Genomic DNA, 21,364 nt, shown 5'->3' with positions numbered 1-21,364 from the left:
GAGAGGGTGAGCACAACTCTGCCTCAGCCAGACTACCCGTGGTTCCTTCAGTCAACCCTCGGCTCTTTGGCATAAGTACTGCCTGGTGTGCTGGGGCCACACATGGTTCTGTGCTTTGGGGCCACCTCATGCTGTGCCTGGGACCATGTGGCACAGAGTGCTGGCCTTTTGGGGGTGTGCGTGTGCTCACACGTGGCAGTTCTCAGGCCACTCTGGGTCTGCTCAGACCTCAGGCCGGCAGTGCTGGGGGGACTTGCGTGGTGTTGAGGATGGAACTGGGTCAGCCCCAGGAAAGACCTTCTTTGAACCCTGTCCCATCTCTCCGGCCAGCATGGGCAGGCCGGATCACCTGGTCTGCCCTGTGAGTCGGGAGTGGACACTCGAGTCACTTTTGGCTGTGAGTGTGTCACCACGTTCCAGGCGGCCCTGGTTGCATTGTCAGGCCTTGAGTGGATGGGGTCAACCTCTGTGTGGGGTCAGCAGGGTCAGTGGCTGTGAGTGCCCTGCTGGCCGGTGGCTCCTGCGTTGCGCCGTCTCTCCACTGGCCTCAGTACCTCTCGCTTCCTGGAATGAAACCGAGTATGTGAGCCCGAAACACATCAGAGCCTCAGTAAAGTTGGATTCGTGCTTTTGGGAAGTGATGAAAACAGGAAATCCCGCAGTTTCTTTCCTGACCCCTGGGATGGAACGGACGGTGCGAGGGCTCAGCTTCTCTGGCGTGGAGTCAGACTTCTGTCACTGCTTTCCTAGAACTTTCTTTACTGGAAGTGTTTCTGGATTTTTTGTGGGTCATATCTGGTGGTGCTCATGGGCTATTCCTGGCTCTGTGCTCAGGAGTGATCACTGGTAGTACTTGGGCAACCATGAGGCGCCAAGGATGGAATCAGGGTTGGCTGTCTCCCTACCCCCCAGAGCTCTCTGTCCAGTAAGCACAGACCTGACCATATCCCACAGCTGGAAAGCCTGTTGAGATTGTCCCCAGGATGCAGTGCTGTACCTTTTCTTCCCAATCCCCTGCTGGACACCAGCTCAGTGGTGAGGTGTGAGGTGCTGCTTTCCTGCCCTCACTCCCACCTACCGCCTCGCACAGGCTGACCCTGCCAGAGTGCTTGGGAGAGGTGGGGAATCACAGGACTTTGGGCGGAGGCCACTCTGGGTGGCCCCACAGGAAGGACCCAGCAGGGCGGGGTGTCGACGCGCTGGGCGGGATGTTAGAGCTGTGTTCTGGACAGTGCCACGGTGACATGCAGGGGGTCTTCAGACAGTGTCCCCTGCCCTCCCTGTGTGGGCATCTCTATGTGGTTACAAAGGTGATGTGCTGGACAGGCTGACTCTCCCTCAGTGTTTGCAAGACTTCTGGTTTCAGAGCTCGCCAGGGGTCGCTGCGGAGCTCACCTGGTCCTCCCTGGGCTTGCAGTCCTGGCCGTGGTGTTGTGGGGTTCACCTCCTGTTTGGGGACACCCCAGCAGTATCTGCTGCCCGGCACTTCATGAAGGGCTTCTGCAGCCCCTGGGGTACAGTGAGAGGAGTATTACTGTCCAGGAGAGCTCTCACGTAGGGCAGGGTCTCTGTGTTCTGCACGTGTGTGCATGCTGTGTCGTGGGTATGTTCTTGTGTGTTGGGGGATCAGGGAAAGTGCTGAGTTTCCTGCTGGTGCAGCAGCTGGGAGGGAGGAAGGAAGGAAGGGAGTAGTTGCTGGGGTCACTGTGCTGGTGTTTGAGAATCCGGGACCCAAGGAGGGACAGGCGCCAAGTAGGAGAACGAAGACCCGGAAGGAGACGCTCCTAGGCCCCAGGACTGCAGAGAGCAGCCCTGAGCTCCAAAAGTTGATTCTGGGTGGAGCCGGCTCAGCACCCCACTTGGCTGTGGGCTTACTGCTACCTTAGGGTCACTCAGCGTCCCCCACCCTGGGGGCCCTGCTTTGTCCCCTCTGTTGCTCATTTGCGTTCTTTTTTCTTTTTGGGTCACACCCAGCGATGCATAGGGATTACTCCTGGCTCTGCACTCAGGAATTACCCCTGGCGGTGCTCAGGGGACCATATGGAGTGCTGGGAATTGAACCCGGGTCGGCCGCGTGCAAGGCAAACACCCTACCCGCTGTGATATTGCTCCAGCCCCTCTTTTTTTTTTTTCTTTGGCTTTTTGGGTCACACCCAGCTCTGCTCAGAGGAGGTTACTCCTGGCTCTGCACTCAGAGGTTACTCCTGGCGGTGCGCTGGGGACCATGTGGGATGCTGGGAATCGAACCCGGGTCGACCACATGCAAGGCAAACGCCCTACCCGCTGTGCTATCGCTCCAGCGTCTTATCTGCGTTCTTGACACCCAGCACTGGCCTGCCTGGCCTCCCTGAGTGCAGAAAGGAGGCGTCCGGGAGGATGGCAGTGAGAGTGGGCCTGGGGGACTGTGAGTGAGGGTCTGAGAGGAACCACGGAGGAATGAACGGGGGTCTGGGGAAATGACAGGTCGGGCGCAGGTGCATCGCGGCTGCAGGGAAAGGTGATGGTCAGGGCGGCAGGTGCAAGAGCACTGGACGTAAGGGGCGGGACGGCGGGAGAGTGGGCAGGGAGCGCGCGTGCTCGTCTCCTGCGAAGCCGCGCGGACGCGTGGCGGGGCGCGGGCTGAGGCCTCCGTGGGCGTGGCCAGACTGGCACGGGCGCGGCCAGCCCAACGCGGGCGTGGCGAGAGCGGGCGGAGGGCCGACATGGGCGTGGCCAGATCGGCGTGGGCGTGGCCAGACCTGCGGGGGCGTGGTGAGCGCGGATGAAGCCGACTTGGGCGTGGCCATGGCGTCGTGGGCGCGGCTTGAGCTGGCGTGGGCGTGGCGAGCTCGGGCGGAGGTCGGCATGGGCGTGGCCTATCGGGCGCGCGGGCGGCGCGGGAGGAAGTCACGTGGCGCAGGTTCACATGACCGGCGGCGCGATGGACCCGCTGCCCGCCGGGGCGGCTGAGGCGGACGCCGGCGGAGAGGCAGGTCCGGCCGCGGCAGGTACGCTGGGCGCCCCCGGGCTCGTGCGCGGCGTCTCTCGGCCGAGGGCTGTCCGCGCCCCGCGCCCGCCGCCCCGTCCCCTGCTGTGCCCGCCCGGGGTCCGCGTGCCCCGCGCCGGCTTGGGTGGGCGGCCGCGCCGGGGCCGATGGGACGCGGGGTCCGCGGGGCGTCGGGTCGGGAGGTGGGCCCGCTGGCTGCCGGGCCCGTTACCGTCCTGGGCGCCAGGGGTCCTTCGCCCTGGAGTGGGGGTCCCCTGCGCCCCCTCCTCTCCCCGAGAGGCGCCGCTGGAGGAGGCTGGGGACCCCCAGGGTCACCCCAGCACCACGCTGGGACAGGAGTGATTCGCCCGGACACGGCCCGAGCCTGTGAAGGGGACGGGACGGGGACCTCGCGGCGGGCTGTGTGGCGCTTTGGGGGCTGCACCGGGAGGGCGTCCCCCCTCCAGGCGGGGCTCCTTGCCCTCGCGCCGCGGGGATGGAACCCCGGCCTCACACTTCCGTACAGGCGCCTGGCAGGCCTGAGGGGGAGCCAGGGTTCTCTCAGGACTGACCCCTGTCTGCTCAATCCCTGCACACCGCCTGGACCCATGGGCACGGAGCCAGGAGTAAGCGCTGGGCACTGCCAGGTTGGGCCAGGCCTCCTCCCCAACTAGAAAAAGTTCAAAGAAAAACCCAGAGGTGTGGAACATTTCCAGAGACATAGAAAGTTTCCCGGGTTTCCAGAAGCTGCTCTGGGTTTCTGTTTCTCCATCCTTCGGGCAGCCGCTCTGCTGGGGCTGATAGGTGTGGACAGGCCATGCCCTGTGCCCGGGGTCAGAAGCTGCCCTGCTTTGCTGGCCGCTGGCAGTCTCCTGCCGCCTGCCGCGCCCGTTTCTCCTGGCTGCTCCGAGCCCGCTGATCAGCGCTTGATTGGTGCCCAGACTTTTCAGCTGAAACAGCTCTGCACGCTGACAGTTGCCGTGGCCCGGTCATGCACTCCCTGGCCCAGGGTGCTGGTGCCTCGGACTGCACGACCCAGAGGCCCAGGTCTCCCTGGCCCCAAATGCCACTTCGGTGGATTTGTTTTTGGGAACTTTCGGGCCTTATTGGCCGTGCTGGGGCGCCATGTGGTCCCAGGGCCAGGTGGGATCGGCTGCACTCTGAGCCTGTGCTCTCTCTCCCAGCCCGTGGGTGCCGTGTTAGGCTCCTTCAGACTTAGAAGAATCAAGAAAATAACTGTCATTGTCATCTAGTTGCTCATCGATTTGCTTGAGTGGGCACCAGTAACGTCTCCATTGTGAGACTTTTTACTGTTTTTGGCATAGCGAATAAGCCACAGGGAGATTGCCAGGCTCTGCTGTGCGGGCGGGATACTCTCGGTAGCTTGCCAGGCTCTCCGAGAGGGACGCAGGAATCGAACCTAGGTCTGCTGCATGTGAGGCAAACATCCTACCCGCTGTGCTATCGCTCCAGCCCCCAAGAAAATCAAGAATCTGTATTTTATCTGTTCGTGAGGTTTCATTTTTTTTTTCTTTTTGGGTCACACCTGGCCATGCACAGGGTCACTCCTGGCTCTGCACTCAGGAATTACTCCTGGCGGTGCTCAGGGGACCATATGGGATGCTGGGAATCGAGCCCGGGTCTGCTGCATGCAAGGTAAATGCCCTACCCGCTGTGCTATTGCTCCAGCCCCAAGAAAATCAAGAATCTGTATTTTCTTATCTGTTCGTGAGGTTTCATTTCTTGAGCTGTTTTCCTGTCTTGGAGTCTGGCAGTCCTCTGCCCATTTTCTTGTGGAATTGCTGCTCTTCCTTGTTTGGGGCAGCCCTTTGGGGGTTGAAATCTGAAACGATAACCTCCAGTGATGGAGCTCCTTTCTGTCCCCAAAGAAACGGAGTAGTTTATTTCCCCGTGGAGCAGAGGCCTGAGAGGGGTCTGGCCTGTGGGGCTGCGTGCTGTCCTGGGCCCCCGCCCTGGTCTGCAGCATTCCAGACATTCCCCTGGAGGGAAGGGACCTCTGACCATTCTCCAAGCTGCCCCCTGGGTCTGCTGGCTCCGTCATCCTCAGCCTGCCTGTGTCTGGGGCCAGAACTCACTGAGTGTCACTGAGTGTCACGCTTCAGAGTGCTGTTCCTGTTCCCTCTGCCGGGTCGCTAGGTGAGACCTGAACAGAATAATGTTTGTCAGCAGAGCATATGGTGGGGTCACCTCAGAACTTGATAACTGTGGAATTTGGTAGCTGTGAACATATTTGAGATATTGGCCTTTAAATTCTGCTCCTGGTCGCTCACACTCACACGATTTGCAGGGTAAGAAGTGTTTTGAGAAAGAGGAACTTCCTGTATGGTTGTTCTGTGGAACAGATATCACCAGGACCTGTGGTTAGCAAGAAAGTGACGCCGGGTGGGGGAATTCTGTTTGAGTATTTTCCTCCCTAAGAAAAATAGTATGAAGTGAGCCGCTTGAGCTGTTTGCTCTGGTGTGAGGAGCAGGGAGGCTGGGGGAGGGGGGTGTCAGGGTGTGTGGGAGGGGGAGGTTGGGGGAGGGGGTGTCAGGGTGTGGAGGGGCTAGGGGAGGGTGTCAGGGTGTGTGGGTAGGGGAGGCGGGGGTGTTGGTGTGTGGGAGGGGGGAGACTGGGGGGCAGGGTGTGGGATTTGTGCCCAGCTGCTTCTCTGGGAGCTGTGAGGACCCTTGTGGCTCAGTGTATGGGGGAGTCAGGACTGGTCAGGCCAGCTGTGTGCTGCCCGCCCTTGACTCAGGGGACCCCGAAGTGCTTCGTGCACGCATGAAGTGCTCAGGACTGAAACGTAGTGTTTTCCGGAGACCGATTTCCCGGGAGTTGGAGTCCGGGCGGTGTCGTGCAGAAAGGGCCCTTCTGTTCCGGCCTGACCTCTCTCTAGAGCAGAGGGGAGGTTCTTTACCCTCCGGCGAGGGCTGAGGCTGCTGACCCAGCACGGGGCTGGTGCAGAACCAGCCCAGTGAGGCAGAGGTGGGGACGTGCCCGCAGGTGGGAACACTCAGTGCCCAGACAGAAGCCTGCCCTGACATCAGGCTTACCACGTGCCTGGGGTCGTGTGCAAGGTGGGGGGCTTCCCAGAGGCAGGGGACTGCCTGTGTGACCTGGATGTCTGCCGCTGGGCAGAGTGACGGTTTTGTTGCTTACACACCGGCAGGTCTCTGGGGCTCTTAGAATCGACTCTGCCGCTGCTGGCTTTACTCTCTGGGTGTTTACCGGAAGTCGGGATGTTCGTGTACCCCAGAGACGCAGGGCCCTGTGGGTGGACTTCACTTTTTTTTTTTTTTTGCTTTTTGGGTTACACCCAGTGATATTCAGGGGTTACTCCTGGCGGTGCTCCGGGGACCATATGGGATGCTGGAGATCGAACCCGGGTCGACCGAGTGCAAGGCAAACGCCTTCACTGCCCAGTGGGCTTCACTCTTGTGGCCCTGGCACCAGCAGGAAGGAGCGTGGTCCCTGGGACTGGCTGTGCTTTGCAGCAGGCGTCCTGGCCAGTGTTGGGCTGGGAAGGAGCAGCGAGGGGTTTATGGCTCTGCCGGGTTAATTATCTTCAGGCTGGCAGTCCTGCCTGGGACCTTCAGAGCATCCACGTCGCTGCAGGAGTTTTGCTCCAAAGGGCAATTTGAAGTTGCGTTTTCAGCCCTTGGGCCTGAGGAAGATCTCTGCAGTGGTTCATTATCTGGGGTCACATGTGGCAGCCCCCTCCCGCAGGTGAAATGTGTCAACGGGCGGCGTCTTTTCTGCGGATGAAAGGTGAGAAGCTGAGTTAGTGTGCTGGAGAGTGCTCCAACTGGTGCTCCCAGGCCCCGTCACTTGGGAGGCTGTCGGCGGCCCACAGGTCCCCTTGATGCACTGCTCCCACCACGTGTGCCCCATGGACTTGACTGGCCCTGGGGTTGCCAGAGCCCAGCAGCAGAGTGCCCTCACCTGCAGGTGATGCTTGGACGCCGTGCCGAGTTTTCACTCTGAGGAAGGAAGCCCAGTCTCGGCAGGGCGCAGAGCGGCGCCCCGAGAACCAGACTTGCCTGGCCGGCCCACCCTGCCCCTCCAAGCCTCCCAGCTGCAGGGACCATCCTCTGCGGGCCCCACTGTTCCCCTGAGCTGCTGCTGAGGTGGCTTGCGGCTGCCTTCCTGAGGGAGCCTGTGGAGCTGGGCAGCTATTTTGGGATATTTTCACTTTCTTGTCAAGAGATCCTAGAAAACTTGAGTCACTTTGAGAGGAAACTGGCCAATGCTGGGCGGAGGGCGGGGACATGGACACGTGTGCAGGGCTGGGTTCAGCTCCAGAGCTGCGGGCGCCTCTGGCAGGCAGCTGTAGGCACTGGCCTGTGGCTTGTGGCCAGGGCTCCTCTGAAGGTCAGTCTGGGCTTCCCAAGCCAGTGAGGAGAGGGTTCCCTCAGAAGCCAGGAAGGAATCACAGGGCTTGGTCTGTGAGTTCTCCGGAAGCTGCCCAGGTGTCTCCTCAGGGAGAAGCTGCTATAGCTTGAGATCCTGCATGTCCTGGTTTGTCCACGATGAGTAGTCACTCTCCTGCGGGAGCTGGCTGGTGATCCTGTGTGGGTGTTCCCAGCTGTTGCAGCCTGTGCGGCTGTTCCCGACTGTTGCATGCTGTGTGGGTGGCCCAGCTGTTGCATTCTGTGCAGCTGTTCCATGCATGTTCCCATGGATGTTCCTGAGCATCCCGAGATGAGGAGAGGAAGCTTGAGCTCCCCGTTCTGAGAGCAGCTGCCCTGGGACCCTCCTCATCTGGACAGTTCTGGGCCTGTTGGTGGCAGTTCAGTGTGAGTCGTGCTCTATGCCTTTGCTGCTCCCTTCTGATGGCCACGCACTGGCTGGTTCCTGATGTCCGGGCCAGACATTTGTGACACGTCTCTGCTGCCTGTCATCACTACCACATTACCTGGGGCTTTGTTGTAGGTTGTAGGGGGCCTGGGACTACTGGTACCCACCGGGAGGGGCAGCATGCTCTGGGGTCACCTGCTGACCCCATTGTGGCTGGGGAGCTTGTGAACAGTCCCTTTGTCAGCTGCTGTGATGACTTAGGGGCTAAGCATGGGCTCTGGGTTTTATTTTTTTGGTGGGGAGACCACACCTGATGGTGCTGAGGAATTTACTCCTGGCTTTGTGCTCAGGGATCATTCCCATGGGCTTGGGGAACTATACTGAGGGCCAGGGGTTGAACCTGTGTCAGCCTCATACAAGGCCAGTGCCTTACCCGCTTTACGATCACCCCAGCTCTTGAGCCTGAGTTTTGCATGCCAGAGACCCCGGTTCCGTCTCCATCACTGCATGGTCAACCGAGCACCCCACAAACCTCGTCTCCCACTTCCTCCTTCCCCTCTTCCTCTCCCCCATCTTAATTGTCATTATTTGAACAAGCAAGATCATTTGCAAAAAATTTTGTTTTGGTTTTTGGGCTACACCCAGCCGTGCTCAGGGATCACTTCTAGTGGGCTCAGGGGACTGAGTGGTGCTGGGGATTGAACCCAGGTGGGCTGTATGCAAGGCAAGCGCCTTATCCGCTGTACTAGTGCTCTGGCCCACAGTATTAACTTGTTTTAATTATTAGGAAAACTGCGATGATTAGCACGATGACCCAGAGAAATAGCATAATGGGGAGGGTGTTTGCCTTCCTTGTGGCCAACCCAGGTAAGAGCCTTAGATACTGGCACAGGTTCCTGAGCTTAACCAGCAGTAAGCGCTGAGCACTGCCAGGTGTGGGCCCTCTCAAAGTTCTCAAGGAGAATTTTTTTTTTGGGGGGGAGAGGGAGGGTCACACCCGGCGATGCTCAGGGGTTACTCCTGGCTTTACACTCAGCAGTTACACCTGGCGGTGCTCTGGGGACCATATGGGAATCCAAAGATCAAATCTGGGTCAGCCGCGTGCAAGGCAGATGCCCTCCCCATTGTACCGTCGCTTTGGCTGCTCTGAGGTAGTGTGACATTTGGCGCCATATATAGTTTCTCGAGCCCACCAGGATTGATCCCAGTATAAGGAGCCAGGAGTCAGCCCTGAGCACTGTTGGATGTGGCCCTTCCAAAACTACTCCAAAACAAAGCAAAAATGTTAGGGAGGACCCAGAGAGATAACTCAAAGCCAGACATGTGCTTTGGGAAGAGAGAGTGTTCTAGCTCTGGTGCTTAGAAACAGAAGTGGGGGGCCTGAGCCGTAGTGCAGTGGGTAGGGTGCTTGCTCTGCAGACGGTCTACCCCTATTTGATTTCTGGCACTCCACATACGCTCCTGAGCGCCACCTGAGTACAGAGCCTGGAGCATTGCTGGGTGTGGCCCCAAACCAAAACAAGTGTGTAGCATGTTTCCAGGACCAGTTTTATTTTTACTTTTGTTTATGAGTGGTGCCCAGGGGTCGCTCCCAGCAGTGGTCATGGGTCTCTGTGGTGTTAGGGATCAAACCCAGGTCTCCTTGAATGCAGAACTTGCACCCTTGCCTACTGAGCTAATGCCCCAGCACTGAGAATCTTAATCTCTCCCCCAAGGAGCCCTGTCCTAAACCCCCTCTGTGCTCTGTGCTCAGGCTTTGTCTCTGCCTCTTCCGCAGGTTGTGGCTGCTCCCAGTGCCCGCTAAGGACTGCAGTGTGTTATTGTCTCTGTTCACTGGCTCCTGGGTGCTCCCGAGTGCAGTCCAACTTCCCCTTTCCTTTATATGCAGTGGGAAGGGCATTGGTCTGTTGTGTCACCATTTTTTTGGATTGGGGAGATGGCTTGAAGCTGGTAGGCATGTGAGAGTATTTCATGGTACTTAGCAGCAAGCGAAGAGCCGCTGAGCATGGCCAGGTGTGGGCGCCCTCCCTTGCAAAACATTCATTCAACAGAGCAAGGAGATGCTTTAAAGGGTGGAGTGTGCACTTGCGTGCCAAATTCAAGTCCTAGTCCTGCATGGTCCCCTAGCATCACAGGGCCAGTGCTCACCCCTCACCCCAAAGAAAATTCAACAGTTGGTGGACTATTTTTTTTTTTTTTTGGGTCCCCAGCGATGCACAGGGGTTACTCCTGGCGGTGCTCGGGGGACCATATGGGATGCTGGGAATCGAGCCGTGCAAGGCAAACGCCCTACCTGCTGTACTATCGCTCCAGCCCCAGTGGTGGACTTTTTTTGTTGTTTTTTTTTTTTTTTTTTTTGCTTTTTGGGTCACACCCAGCAATGCTCAGGGGTTACTCTTGGCTTTGCACTCAGGAATTACTCCTGGCAGTGCTTGGGGGACCATATGGGATGCCGGGGATCGAACCCGGGTCGGCCACGTGCAAGGCAAACGCCCTACCCGCTGTGCTATCGCTCCGGCCCCACCAGTGGTGGACTTTTGAACGTGTCCACTCCTGGCTCGTGGGGCAAGCAACAGAACCCACGTGCCTTACTGTGTACACATACATGATCCTTGGTAGTGTGGGGATTGAGCGGTTTGTACCGGGAGGGGAGGCAAGCAGCCACTCTGACTGCTTCAGCTGTTCTTTTTGGAGCCGCTTATCCCTTATAATAGTGGAGCCCCAGCTCTGTTCTGATTGGTTGTGATTGGTTGTTCCGGCGCCAGCTCTGTTCTGATTGGAGCCTCTGCACCAGCTCTGTTCTGATTGGGCCGCAGCGCTTTTCTGATTGGCGCTTCCAGGGCATAGAATCCAGGGCTGACATCCTTTCTCTGATGGTCAGGGACGCAGAGCAGCCGGCAGCCTGTGTTTGTCCTCTTTGAAGAAAGATCAGGTCCTTAGCCCATTTTTATTTTTATTATTTTTTCTTTTTGGGTCACACCTGGCGATGCACAGGAGTTACTCCTGACTCTGCACTCAGGAATTACCCCTGGCGGTGCTCAGGGGACCATATGAGATGCTGGGATTTGAACCCGGGTTGGCCGCATGCAAGGCAAACGCCCTACCCGCTGTGCTATCGCTCCAGCCCCCCTTAGCCCACTTTTAAATTGAGTTGTTTCTCATTTTACTGAGTTTTAGGAGCTTTATTCAAGTACTGATAACAGGTTACGAGCATTTCTGTTAATGGAAATATCCTCACTCCCTGTTTAGCTGTATTTCCTGTTTTTCTGTGGATTTCATGGGCGTTAGATAAGACTTGGCTTTTCCCTGAGGTACTCTTCTGCTCCTTCTGAAGCTAGAGCAGAGGTCACAGAGGCTTGGCAAGAGCTCCTGGCTGCCCTGGCCTGCCTCCCTCTCCCTCAGGAGCTGTGGGGGCGTCACAGTGCAAATCCCTCACTCTCCATGTAAGGTGCTTAGTGCCAGGCCTGCATGGGGTCACACGTTTGCGGACTACAGCTAACTAAGCTCCTGAGGATGAGTAGCATTCCAAGGTGTGTCATGGGCAGAGGGCTGTCACGGCAGGCAGATTTTGGGGGTGAGGGGGGAAACATGCACCTTTTAGAGCTGGTATTGGTGTGTTCAGACATTGGACACACCTTTATATGCACTGACTCGTAGGTTCCCACTCCCCCACCCTGATACAAACACACCGACTCACAGACGGGTGCCCAGAGATTCGGTCATATCCATGCTCACACATTTGCCTCACACATGCACTCATACATACTCATGCATTCACACATGCATTCACACCACTCACGGGCTCACATATCACTCTTGCACTCACATTCACGCAACGTTTTCTTGAGCTCACTCACGTGCTCACATGCACTCATGCACATGTGTACTCACTGTCATACTCACCCCCTCCCTTACGCATTCACGTCCCTGTACTCAGGTATTGGGCACTGCATGTGACCCGTCTGGCACCGATGGAGTGGGCATAACAGTGGGAGACCAGGCAGGGGTTCCCAGGGCTGTGAAAGCTCTGTGCTTGATATGTGGGTCAGCTGGAGTTCAGGGTGCGGCTCTGAAGGAAAAACCAGGAACCTAGCTGTAATCAGGTGTGGGGGTGTGCTCAGGGGTGAGCATGGCACTGGGCATGAAGCACGGATGCTCAGGCAGGGTGCCACTCACGGGGAATACCAGGGCTGTGTGGTGTGGACATGTTAGTGGGCAGTGTGGGCTTGTGGAGCTCTCCAGCTGTGAAGGGAGGGGATTGTGGATGGTTCTGCGGCCTGTGCCCGTCTCTGGGGGAGAGGACAGGGGTGCTAGTGGAGGACTCCTCCTGGGTGAAGAAGTGCAGGGGCCTCGCTCGCATGCTGGTTGTCGGGTGTAATGAGACCCTGACACCCCAAACTCTCAGGTGAAGGGTCAGCCGTGTGGGCCTCAGGATGAAGCTGGTGGTGGCTGAGTGGGGCGGAGGGCTGAGTGGGGGTGCTCTGTGTTCCAGAACTTTCACTGGTCTCCCCTCCTCCCTGCAGATGTGCCTGCGCCTCCTGTCCGAGAGAGGAGGGAGCTGGAGCCCAGGCAGATGCAGGGGCCGCAGGGGAACCCGCTGCTGCTGTCGGCTTCACTGCAGGAGCTGCTGGCCAGGGACACCGTGCAAGTGGAGCTCATTCCTGAGAAGAAGGGGCTTTTCCTCAAGCACGTGGAGTACCAGGTGGCCAGCCAGGTACTGGGCGTGGCCACGGTACTCCCGGGGACAGAGGCACATCTGCTGGGGACTTAGTGATGGGAAGGTCCGAGGGGACCAGACTGGGGTCCAGATCTGGACTCATTCACAGGCCAGACTAGGAAGGTCTGACCCCTTTAAGGGCACATCCTCTTTCCGGGGGCACCTCTGTACAGGAGTCAGTTGTGGTGGGAGAGCTGTGAGGGGCATTGATCCTGGGTTGTTTCCTGTCCGGGGAGAGAAGGCAGCATAACCCGACACCGATTCAGACAATTACTACAGGTATTGGGGCGCTGCAGTGCTTTGGTGGGCACTTTCCATCCTGGGGTTCTGCCTGCGGGTGGTGACAGGAGAGTCAGCGGGGTACAGGCGATGGTGCTTCCAGGTGGCGGTGCCTCAGACACTGCCTCAGGTGTGTTTGTGCTGTCTCTTTGTGTGTACACATTTGTGTGTGGCTACATGTGTGTGCATGTGCTTATGTGTGCTTATGTGTGCATGTGCTTATGCGTGTCCAGAAGGGCTTTGCCCATGGGTGGCAATGAGGGGTGTGGGGCTGCAGCCGGGACAGCACCCTTAGTGGCAGGGGCTTCCTGGGTGGCTTGTGCTTCACTCAAGGCGCCAGGTCTGTGTCTGCCGAATTTGGTGGGTTTTGGGTGCAGCCTGTGCCAGAGCTTGGCCCACAGCTGGTGTGTCACATGTGCCACTGGGAGGCCCTTGAGTGGATGGAAGGTGATGGCTGTGGGAAGAGTGGACGGGTGTTCATGTGACCTGCTGGCTGCCCTCCCAGTGTGCCCATCAGAAAGCCACAGACAGGGGCTGGAGTGATAGCACAGTGGGTAGGGTGTTTGCCTTGCACATGGCCGACCTGGGTTTGATTCCCAGCATCCCATATGGTTCCCTGAGCACTGCCAGGGTTAATTCCTGAGTGCAGAGCCAGGAGTGACCCCTGTGCATCACTAGGTGTGACCCAAAAAGCAAAAAAAAAAAAAAAAAAAAAAAAAAAAGCCACAGGTGTCAAGAAGGGTTTGGAGTGTGGGCTCCCTCTGCAGTGGACATGGGAGCGGGCCTGGGCTTCTGCTGGGAAGGCCTGTGGGCCTGGGTATCTTGGCAGGTACCAGTTCCCTGCAGGCTCAGTGCCCCTCTGTCCTGCAGCGCTTCAAGTCCTCGGTGTACAGACGCTACAATGACTTTGTGGTCCTCCACGAGATGCTGCTCCACAAGTTTCCGTATCGCATGGTGCCAGCCCTCCCGCCCAAGAGGGTTCTGGGAGGTGAGTGGGGCCTGTGGGAGGCTCAGCACCCAGGTCTGGCCAGCTCAGGCGGGGCTGCTCCAAGACCCCTCAGCACTGCTCTGCAGAGGCCCGGAATTCTGTTGGAATAAGCTTGTGGTATAGGTTTCTGCATGTGGGAGGGGTTGAGCCTGCATCCTTGAAGGGATGCAGTCGGCTGTCTGCCTGCCTGGGCCCGCTGCAGTTACCATGGGTGGTGTGAGGTGGAGTGAGGCTGCTCTGTCCAGCTTGGAGCTCTGCTGCAGCTCTGAGTCATGCTTGACACTTGGGCCTGTGCCAAAACTGCCCATGGACGGGTCCCTCGTGCTCTGTGATGGACTCAGACACCGGCCGAGGTCCTCCTGGTCTGAGGTGGAACTTCCCTTTCAGGTGTCAATCTGAAAGTGATTGGGGACTCAAGAACACGTGTGTCTGCCTTTACATGGGCCAGCCTCCCCGGTGCTGTTCGGGGCCTGACAGCCCCCCTGGACAGCACTGGATTGACTGAGCCAGCTGGTCAGTGTTTGGGCTTGAAGCCATGGCGTTGCCTGGAGCCTGCAGTACTGGGACCCCCCCTCCAGGCCCACTCCTGGTTTTTGGGGCTCCCAAGCCACAGTGGTGTTGCTCAGGGGGCTTTGTGGTGCCAGGGCGCAAGCTGGGTGGAGTGCATGCACACCCCAGGAACCCCCAAATCATCCCAGTACTAAGACTAGGGTGGTGGGTGGGGTACGCCTGGCGGGGGGCTTGTCAGGTCTGTGGCTGAATGGGCTGGATCCTTCTCAGACCAGGTCGCCCCACTATGTTCGCCTTTTGGAGCAGCTGGGCCGATGCAGGGGGTCGGTCACGTTGCTTTGTCCCGGGCAGGAGCCCAGGTGCTATGGGCTTGACTCTGGTCAGTTCGCATTGGGCCCATTGACCGCTGCTGACCCCTGACACCACTCGTGGGTGTTGACACACTGTCTGCAGCCGACAGGGAGTTCATTGAGGCCCGGAGGAGAGCACTGAAGCGCTTCATCAACCTGGTGGCGCGGCACCCCCGTCTTGCCGACGACGCACTGCTCAGACTCTTCCTGGCCTTCGGTGGCTCCGTGAGTACGTCCCTGCTGCCTCGGGCCGAGGCCCCTACCCCCCGACCCCCGGGCTTTGCAGGAAGGGGGGTGTTGAGAGCCCCTGTTTGTGCTCTGCTGGGTTCCTGCGTGTGCCTGGCTTGGTCACAGGAACCCCAGAGAGGCCAGTGCGTGGGTCCCCTGAGCACAGCTGGCACCACACGGCTCCCATGGAGTGCTGCAGCCACCATGTGCCCAGCCCCGCGTGGCCCCTGCAGAGCTGCCAGGCCTAGTGAGAGTCTGGGCCCAGCAAGGCCCGACCTGCCGGAGGGGCCCCTCCCTGCACCTCCTGCTACTGTGACAACAGCACTCTTTTTATGGGCCTCTCCTAGCAGTGCTCAGGAGTTTGGGGCTGGGTGCTCCCCGCAGTACTTGGACAGTGGGTCAGACAGTTCGATGCTCCCACCTGGCCTGGGCTGGGCCACCCTATGCTCTGGCCCTGCCTGCCCCCGGTTTCCCGAACTCACCCGTCCTTTGTTCAGTCACCATGGGGGTGAGGACCGGAAGCTCTGGACTTCATAACTGGGGAGTGACAGCATGCGGGGCTCTGCCCAGGTTTCCATGGCCCTGGGGGTCTTTTCCTAGGGCTGGGCTGTCAGAGGACGGTGGGGGCGTCCAGGAGCTGCCCCCTCTTGGCCCAGGCTCCAGGGTGCTTCTCGAGGGCCGTGCCACGTCATTGTGCCCCCTCCTGAGCTGGGGTTTGTGGTGGTGTGTCAGGCCGTCTGGCTGGTGCAGCAGGGCCTGGAGTTTCAGGTTCACAGTGGGTGGAGGGTTAGTGGCTCGTTGCCCCGTGCAGGATGTGCAGAACAAACTCAAGGAGTCTGCGCAGAGCGTCGGAGACGAATTCCTGAACTGCAAACTGGCCACCCGCGCCAAGGTATGCCTGATGGGGCCCCTCCTCCCACCACTGGTCATTGCCTGGTTTGCCTCTCCGGTGCCTGGGTGCTGGGGATGGGATCTGGGTTGGCCACAGGTAAGGCAACTGCCCTACCCACACTACTCTGTCCAGCTCCTTCACTGAAAGGGATTTTGTGGGCCTGTACCTGGTGGTGTTCAGGGAATACTCCTGACTTGGTGCTTGGGACCGTAATGGACTGTGGGGCCAGAACCGGCCTGTGCTCGCCAGGTGGGAGTGAGTGGGCTGCAGCAGCCCCTGCTCTCAGCGGTGCACTTGCACCTCCAGCGTAAGTTTGTATGCTCTGCTATCCCCACCTGGCCTTCCTGCAGCCCCAGCTTGCTCAGGTCCCCACGGCCACGTCACCCGTGTTCTGTCTTGGCCTGGGCACTGGGGTGGGTGTCGCCTGCCTGTCGGGTCGGGGCCCTGTGGGAACCTTGTCTGGGTTCTCTCTCTGCCGGGCAGGACTTCCTCCCTGCCGATGTGCAGGCCCAGTTTGCTGTCAGCCGGGAGCTGATCCGGAACATCTACAACAGCTTCTACAAGCTGCGCGACCGGGCTGAGCGCATGGCCACACGGGCCATTGACAGCGCTGCCGACCTCCTCATCTTTGGGAAAGAATTAAGGTGTCAGGGTCGGCGGGAGGCTCGGCTGATGGCTTCCTTGGGGACTTCAGTTTTTCTTTAGGAGGAAGTGGAGAATTAAGGCAGGGAAGTGTGTGTGGGGGGGTGGGTATTCTTAAACACTCACTGCTAGCCAGGGCTGCTCGTGAGGGCGCAGCCAGCCCCGTGTGACCCTGCCCTCCTGCACCCCTTTCAGATCTGCCCACAGTCTGGGGCTCACCAAGGGCCCTGGCATGGGCAAGGGCCCTGGCATCCCCCCACACTTCCCAAGTCGCTCACAGTGGCAGCACATGGCCTGGGGTGGACCCTGCTTCCGGCCTGAGCCTCCCCTCTGCCCTCCACAGTGCTTTGGGGTCTGACACGACGCCGCTGCCCTCCTGGGCCACCCAGCACAGCAGCACCTGGGGCTCCCTGAAGCAGGCCCTCCGAGGCCTGTCTGTGGAGTTCGCGCTGCTTGCCGACAAGGCTGCAGAGCAGGTGAGCGTTCCACCTTGCACAAAGCCTGTGGGGCCCTGCTGCCCAGGGCTGTCCCGACTTCTCGGACAGTGCGCAGCTGGTGTCTGCATGGCCACGCCACCTGCGTGGGGCATGGCTTCCTGTTGTCAGCAGAGCACTTCCCTGAGCGGGGGTGTGTGTGCGTGTGCGCAGGGCGTGGGGAAGGAAGCCAGGCAGTGATAGCAGGTGTCCCCGAGTCAGCCATGCGTCAAGGCTGGGGGCTGCAGGAAGGCCTGGGGAGGGATCTTTCCGGCTCCAGCGGGTGGCTCTCGGCAGGTCAGTGTGCTTGCCTTGGTTGCAGGGCAGACAGGAGGAAAACGATGTGGTGGAGAAGCTGAACCTCTTCCTGGATTTGCTCCAGTCCTACAGAGTGAGTCTGGCTGGGCCTCGGCCAGGGCAGCACTTTGGATGAGCTGTGAGGGGCTTCCGAGCCCCACCTGGGCAGGGAGGCCGGCGTGCAGGTCCTCCTGTCTCGAGGGCGGGCGTGTGGCCTGGGGAGAAACCCGGGGCTGGCTGAGCTGTGAGAGCAGGAGTGCAGGGTCAAGATGAGCCTGTGAGTGGAGGATGTGCGAAAGTACCTGGACCTGGGCCTGCGTGAGTGTATCTGGGGATACAAGTGCCAGTGTGTGAGCACTTCTTGGGTGCATGTGCACGCATGTGAGAATCAGTGACCGGGGTGTATGTGCATGCGTTTGAGAATCAGCGTGACTGAGCAGGAGGTTTAGAGGGGGATGCCCAGTCTGCGAGAGAGACGGGTCAGGCCTCTGTGGGCCCCCTGGTTTCAAATGCTGCTGGACCCCGTTCCAGAGTCCGGATGGCCAGTGAGGTCCTGGCCCCCAGCTGTTAGCTGCTTCGTCCTGGTGCTTTCTTTGTGGGGGTGCTGCTGGGGAGCTGTGTGGTCTGACTGTCCAGTGCTGGTCTTTAGAACCGTGGTGGTGCTGGGGATTGGCCTCTGCGCTCCCACAGCCAGTCCCCGAGCTCTGTGTGACTCTGCTCCTAGGACCTGTGTGAGCGGCACGAGCGGGGTGTGCTGCACAAGCACCAGCGGGCCCTGCACAGGTATGGCCTGATGCGCAGGCAGATGCTGAGCGCCGCCGTGCAGAGCCGCGAGCCCCAGTCGGTGGAGCAGCTCGAGTCGCGCATTGTGGAGGTACCTCACTGCCCGGGGTGGGTGCCTGCTCCGTGGGCCCTGCTGTGCCTCCTGCCGGCCGGAGCCAGAGGTGCAGCCGCTGTCTCTGCAGCAGGAGAGCGCCATCCAAATCATGGAGCTGCGGAACCACTTCTCCCTGTACTGCCTGCACCAGGAGACGCAGCTGGTGCATGCCTACCTGCCGCTCACCTCCCACATCCTTGGTGCCTTCGTCAACTCGCAGATCCAGGGCCACAGGGAGGTGGGTCAGCCGATCAGTGGCCGTCCATGTGCCTGCCAGCTGCAGTGCCAGGCGGTCACGGGACAATTCCTATCTCGAGGGGTCCTGGGGAAGTGTCCTGGGGACTGAGAAGACAGCAGGTAGTCAGTGGAGGTGGGGGACACTTCTCACCCTGAGAAGGCCTGACCACATCGGAGACACGTGCCTCATGTGTGTGAGGTCGCGTGTCTCAGCCCCACCCCACGGCCATCGCTGCGCACATGGGGGACAGGTTCAGACCTCCACAAGCCTGTCCCAGAATCCAGGCACTCTGTTCTATCTGTGTCAGGGTCCCCATGTGCTGAGCCAGCCCACACTGGACTGCAGCTGCCCTCCCAGGGAGGTGGGATGCAGCCTCACGGCCACGATGGCTGTCTGGCCCTTCCAGTCAGGCTGCTCTGAGCTCAGCTCTGCAGGAAGGCCAAGCCCTGGCTCCTGATCCCCTCACTGTCCTTCCCTGCCCTGCAGATGAGCAAGGTGTGGAATGACCTGAAGCCCAAGCTCAGCTGCCTCTTCGTGGGACCACACAGTGCCCTGACCCCGCCCAGCTCCCCGCAAGACGGCCCGGCCCCTCACTAGGCCCTGGTGCGGGGCCACACGGTGCCCTGACCCCGTCCAGCTCCCCACAGGACGGCCGACCCCTCACTGTGTCTGTGCACCCTGGTGCCCTGCAGCCACTCACTGATGCCTCCTTCCAAGCTGGTGTCCCCGTGTAGTTCCGCAGCTGGCTGCAGCCCCACACCAGGTGCTGCCTGCCACGCACACACAGGCCATGAGAGCACGGCGCTGAGTGCAGGGACGGGGAGGCAGGGCTACAGATGTGCTGCTGGACGTCTTCCCTCTCCTTGGGGATGCAGGGGCTCCCCCGAGGCTCTGCCAACCCCCATTTCAGGCAGATATTCCCTCCCTGTCTGGGTGTGGTGTGGGGTGGGGTTCCTGTGTCCTGAACCTGAGAGCAGCGTGGGCTTCGCAGGGTGGGGTGCTGCCATGTACCAGCTCTCCCGGCCGCCTCTGCCCCCACCCCATGCCTGTGCTCTGGAATCTCAGCAGGTGGGTCCTCATGCTTTGCCCAGCACGGGGGGCCCTAAGCCAGAAAGGGCATCCCTGCCCCTCTGTCCAGCCCCCGGCACAGTAGACACTTCCCTGACTACCTGCGGGACTCTCGCCGACCCCAGGGAGATGGCACATCCTTCCATACACCTGTAGTTATTTTCTCGTGGCCACGCGCTCGACCAGGCTGCCAGGCTGTCCATGGGACCAGGCCATCTCTGGCAGGAAGCACTTTGCAGGGCTGCAGGGCTGATGACGATCCACTAAACTGGAATTGTTTACACACCATCTCCCCCTGAGAGTTTTATTCAGAAACTTTCATGAATAACTGTTATTAAACACATTTATAGAACTGGGTGCGGCATGTACTTTGTGGGCGCCGACTTCCCCTTCCTCAGGCACCAGTGGCCTCTTGGAGGAATGGCAACTGTCCTGCCTCAGTTTCCCCTGCTGTAAGGGGAGAAACCATGAGGAGGTGGGAGAGGACATACCCTCCCAGCCCCTTCCAGGATTTAGCAGAACCGTCCCCTTCTGCCTGCTGTGCCCAGCAGGCGCGGGCCCTCACAGGGCGTCCACCTCGCGCAGCCGGTATTCCACAATGGTGCTGTGTCCCTGGAACTTAAAGTACCCCTGGAACTTCCTCTTCTGGAGTACGAGGGGGAACCAAAGCTTGTCGTCTGGCCACATGTCCCCAAAGGGGAGCTGGTCCTGGTGGAACCACTGGGGCCGCATTTCTGCAGTGGGACAAAGGCTCGTATCAGCACAGTAGCAGCCCCACTGGGGACAGTGCCCAGGGAAGCGCTGCTGTGCCCAAGCTGCAGCTCCAGACCCTGTTGGCATGGGGAGGGGCCAGCCAGGCGCAGACACTGACCTTCGCTCTCCGCGGGTGTGCCGTGGACCGTGTCTGCACGGAAGATGTGCACGTCCATGAGCTCGGGGACGCCCACAAACTCGAACACAATGTGTCCAGCCTTGTGCAGCACGTCTGCGGTCAGGCTGCTCTCCTCCCACAGCTCCCTGCAGGGACAGGCCGGGCCCCTGAGGTGCAGCTCTGGGCTTCGGCTGCACCCCACCCTGCCACAGCGAGCATGGGGGCTCTGATGTGGTCAGAGCTTGATTTCCCAGCGTGTGGGAGTGGCTGCCCTGGAGGCAGTTTGGGGGTTCTGGCCTGGTGCTCGGGGGGTCCTCTAGACAGCCCCCTCCTTCAGGGAGAGAGGACCTGGTCTGTGTAGGTGGGGGTGGGCGGGGCAGAGCTGTCAGTCTGTGGCTGCAGGATGGGGCGGGTCGCGGGACACACCCGGAGGGGGCACTGTTTGGAAGGGAGCGGTAGGCAGCTCTGCACGAAGGCTGGGGTGAAACATCTAGGAGCTCAGCTGGCTGCCAGCCCTGCCTGCCTCCCTTCCAGAGGTCTGGGGGCATGCACGTGGGGGCTTGTCTGCGTTTCCAGGACCGGGTGGGCCGCCAGCAGTTTGCAGCACAAGATTCCTCGAGTGGGCCGAGGTTCCTAAAAGGCTCTGCCACCTTTCCACGTTCAGGGTCGCACTGGGTTGACTACGGGGCTGTGTGTCCTAAGGGGTACCGCTCACCCTCTCTGTGCTGTTGGGCATTGAGACTGAGCGCAGTGGAAGGGGCAGCTGGAGCTGGAAGCCCGGGGCCCGGCAGGCCACAGCAGCGTCTCCTGCCTCTCACCTCTTGGCGCCCTCCTCGATGGTCTCTCCGTCCTGCACTTTGCCCCCGAAGCCGTTCCAGAGGCCGGCCCCGAAGCCGCGCTTCTTCATGCCCAGGAGCACGCGCGGGGGCTGCAGCACCAGCACCAGGGTGTAGAGCCGGGCCGGCTGCATGGCCGCAGGCCTGCGGGAGGGCCGGGGGGCGCGCGGTCAGCCGGCTCCGGAGACCGCTGGGACCCTTTCCCCACGGGGAGCCCTAACCCGGGAAGCCCGACCCTGGCCCGAGGCGGGCGGACCCGCCACTCACCGGCGCGCTGGTTCCCCGGACATGCCCCGGTGCGCACGCGCACGCGGGAGGGGAGGGGCGCACCC

The 21,364-nt window shown here is 60.1% G+C and overlaps 2 protein-coding genes across 3 annotated transcripts; one reads left to right on the top strand and one right to left on the bottom strand.

Annotated features, from left to right (window-relative positions):
- The first annotated feature begins 2,882 nt into the window (after positions 1–2,882).
- On the top strand, positions 2,883–19,677 carry SNX8 (sorting nexin 8). 2 transcript variants are annotated; one of them, XM_055135124.1, is made up of 11 exons: positions 2,883–2,987; positions 12,290–12,480; positions 13,633–13,750; positions 14,714–14,835; positions 15,650–15,730; positions 16,214–16,374; positions 16,716–16,848; positions 17,168–17,236; positions 17,867–18,016; positions 18,111–18,257; positions 18,744–19,677. In XM_055135124.1, the coding sequence occupies exons 1-11, from the start codon at positions 2,906–2,908 to the stop codon at positions 18,852–18,854; spliced, it is 1,365 nt and encodes a 454-aa protein (XP_054991099.1). In that variant the 5' UTR covers positions 2,883–2,905; the 3' UTR covers positions 18,855–19,677. The 2 variants fall into 2 exon arrangements, with proteins under 2 accessions (XP_054991099.1, XP_054991097.1); XM_055135122.1 differs by having other exon boundaries at positions 18,108–18,257.
- Positions 19,616–21,360, bottom strand: NUDT1 (nudix hydrolase 1). Its single transcript, XM_004617353.2, has 4 exons — positions 21,300–21,360; positions 21,015–21,176; positions 20,197–20,342; positions 19,616–20,059 (listed from the first exon to the last, which is right to left on the bottom strand). The coding sequence occupies exons 1-4, from the start codon at positions 21,320–21,322 to the stop codon at positions 19,887–19,889; spliced, it is 504 nt and encodes a 167-aa protein (XP_004617410.2). The 5' UTR covers positions 21,323–21,360; the 3' UTR covers positions 19,616–19,886.
- Between the last annotated feature and the right edge of the window lie 4 nt (positions 21,361–21,364).

This window comes from Sorex araneus, chromosome 4 (genome assembly GCF_027595985.1).
Source record: "Sorex araneus isolate mSorAra2 chromosome 4, mSorAra2.pri, whole genome shotgun sequence".
Classification (NCBI taxonomy): domain Eukaryota; kingdom Metazoa; phylum Chordata; class Mammalia; order Eulipotyphla; family Soricidae; genus Sorex; species Sorex araneus.
The sequence above is the reverse complement of the archived record's forward strand: the minus strand, read 5'-3'. Positions and strand labels throughout refer to the sequence as shown.

Coding starts and splice junctions, on each gene's coding strand:
- SNX8 (XM_055135122.1), top strand. CDS start 2,906: ATGACCGGCGGCGCGATGGACCCGCTGCCCGCCGGGGCGGCTGAGGCG. Junction 14,836..15,649: donor TCCTGGCCTTCGGTGGCTCC/GTGAGTACGTCC, acceptor TGCCCCGTGCAG/GATGTGCAGAACAAACTCAA. Junction 18,258..18,743: donor AGATCCAGGGCCACAGGGAG/GTGGGTCAGCCG, acceptor CCTGCCCTGCAG/ATGAGCAAGGTGTGGAATGA.
- NUDT1 (XM_004617353.2), bottom strand. CDS start 21,322: ATGTCCGGGGAACCAGCGCGCCG. Junction 21,177..21,299: donor TCCGGGGAACCAGCGCGCCG/GTGAGTGGCGGG, acceptor GCCCTCCCGCAG/GCCTGCGGCCATGCAGCCGG. Junction 20,343..21,014: donor ATCGAGGAGGGCGCCAAGAG/GTGAGAGGCAGG, acceptor CTGTCCCTGCAG/GGAGCTGTGGGAGGAGAGCA.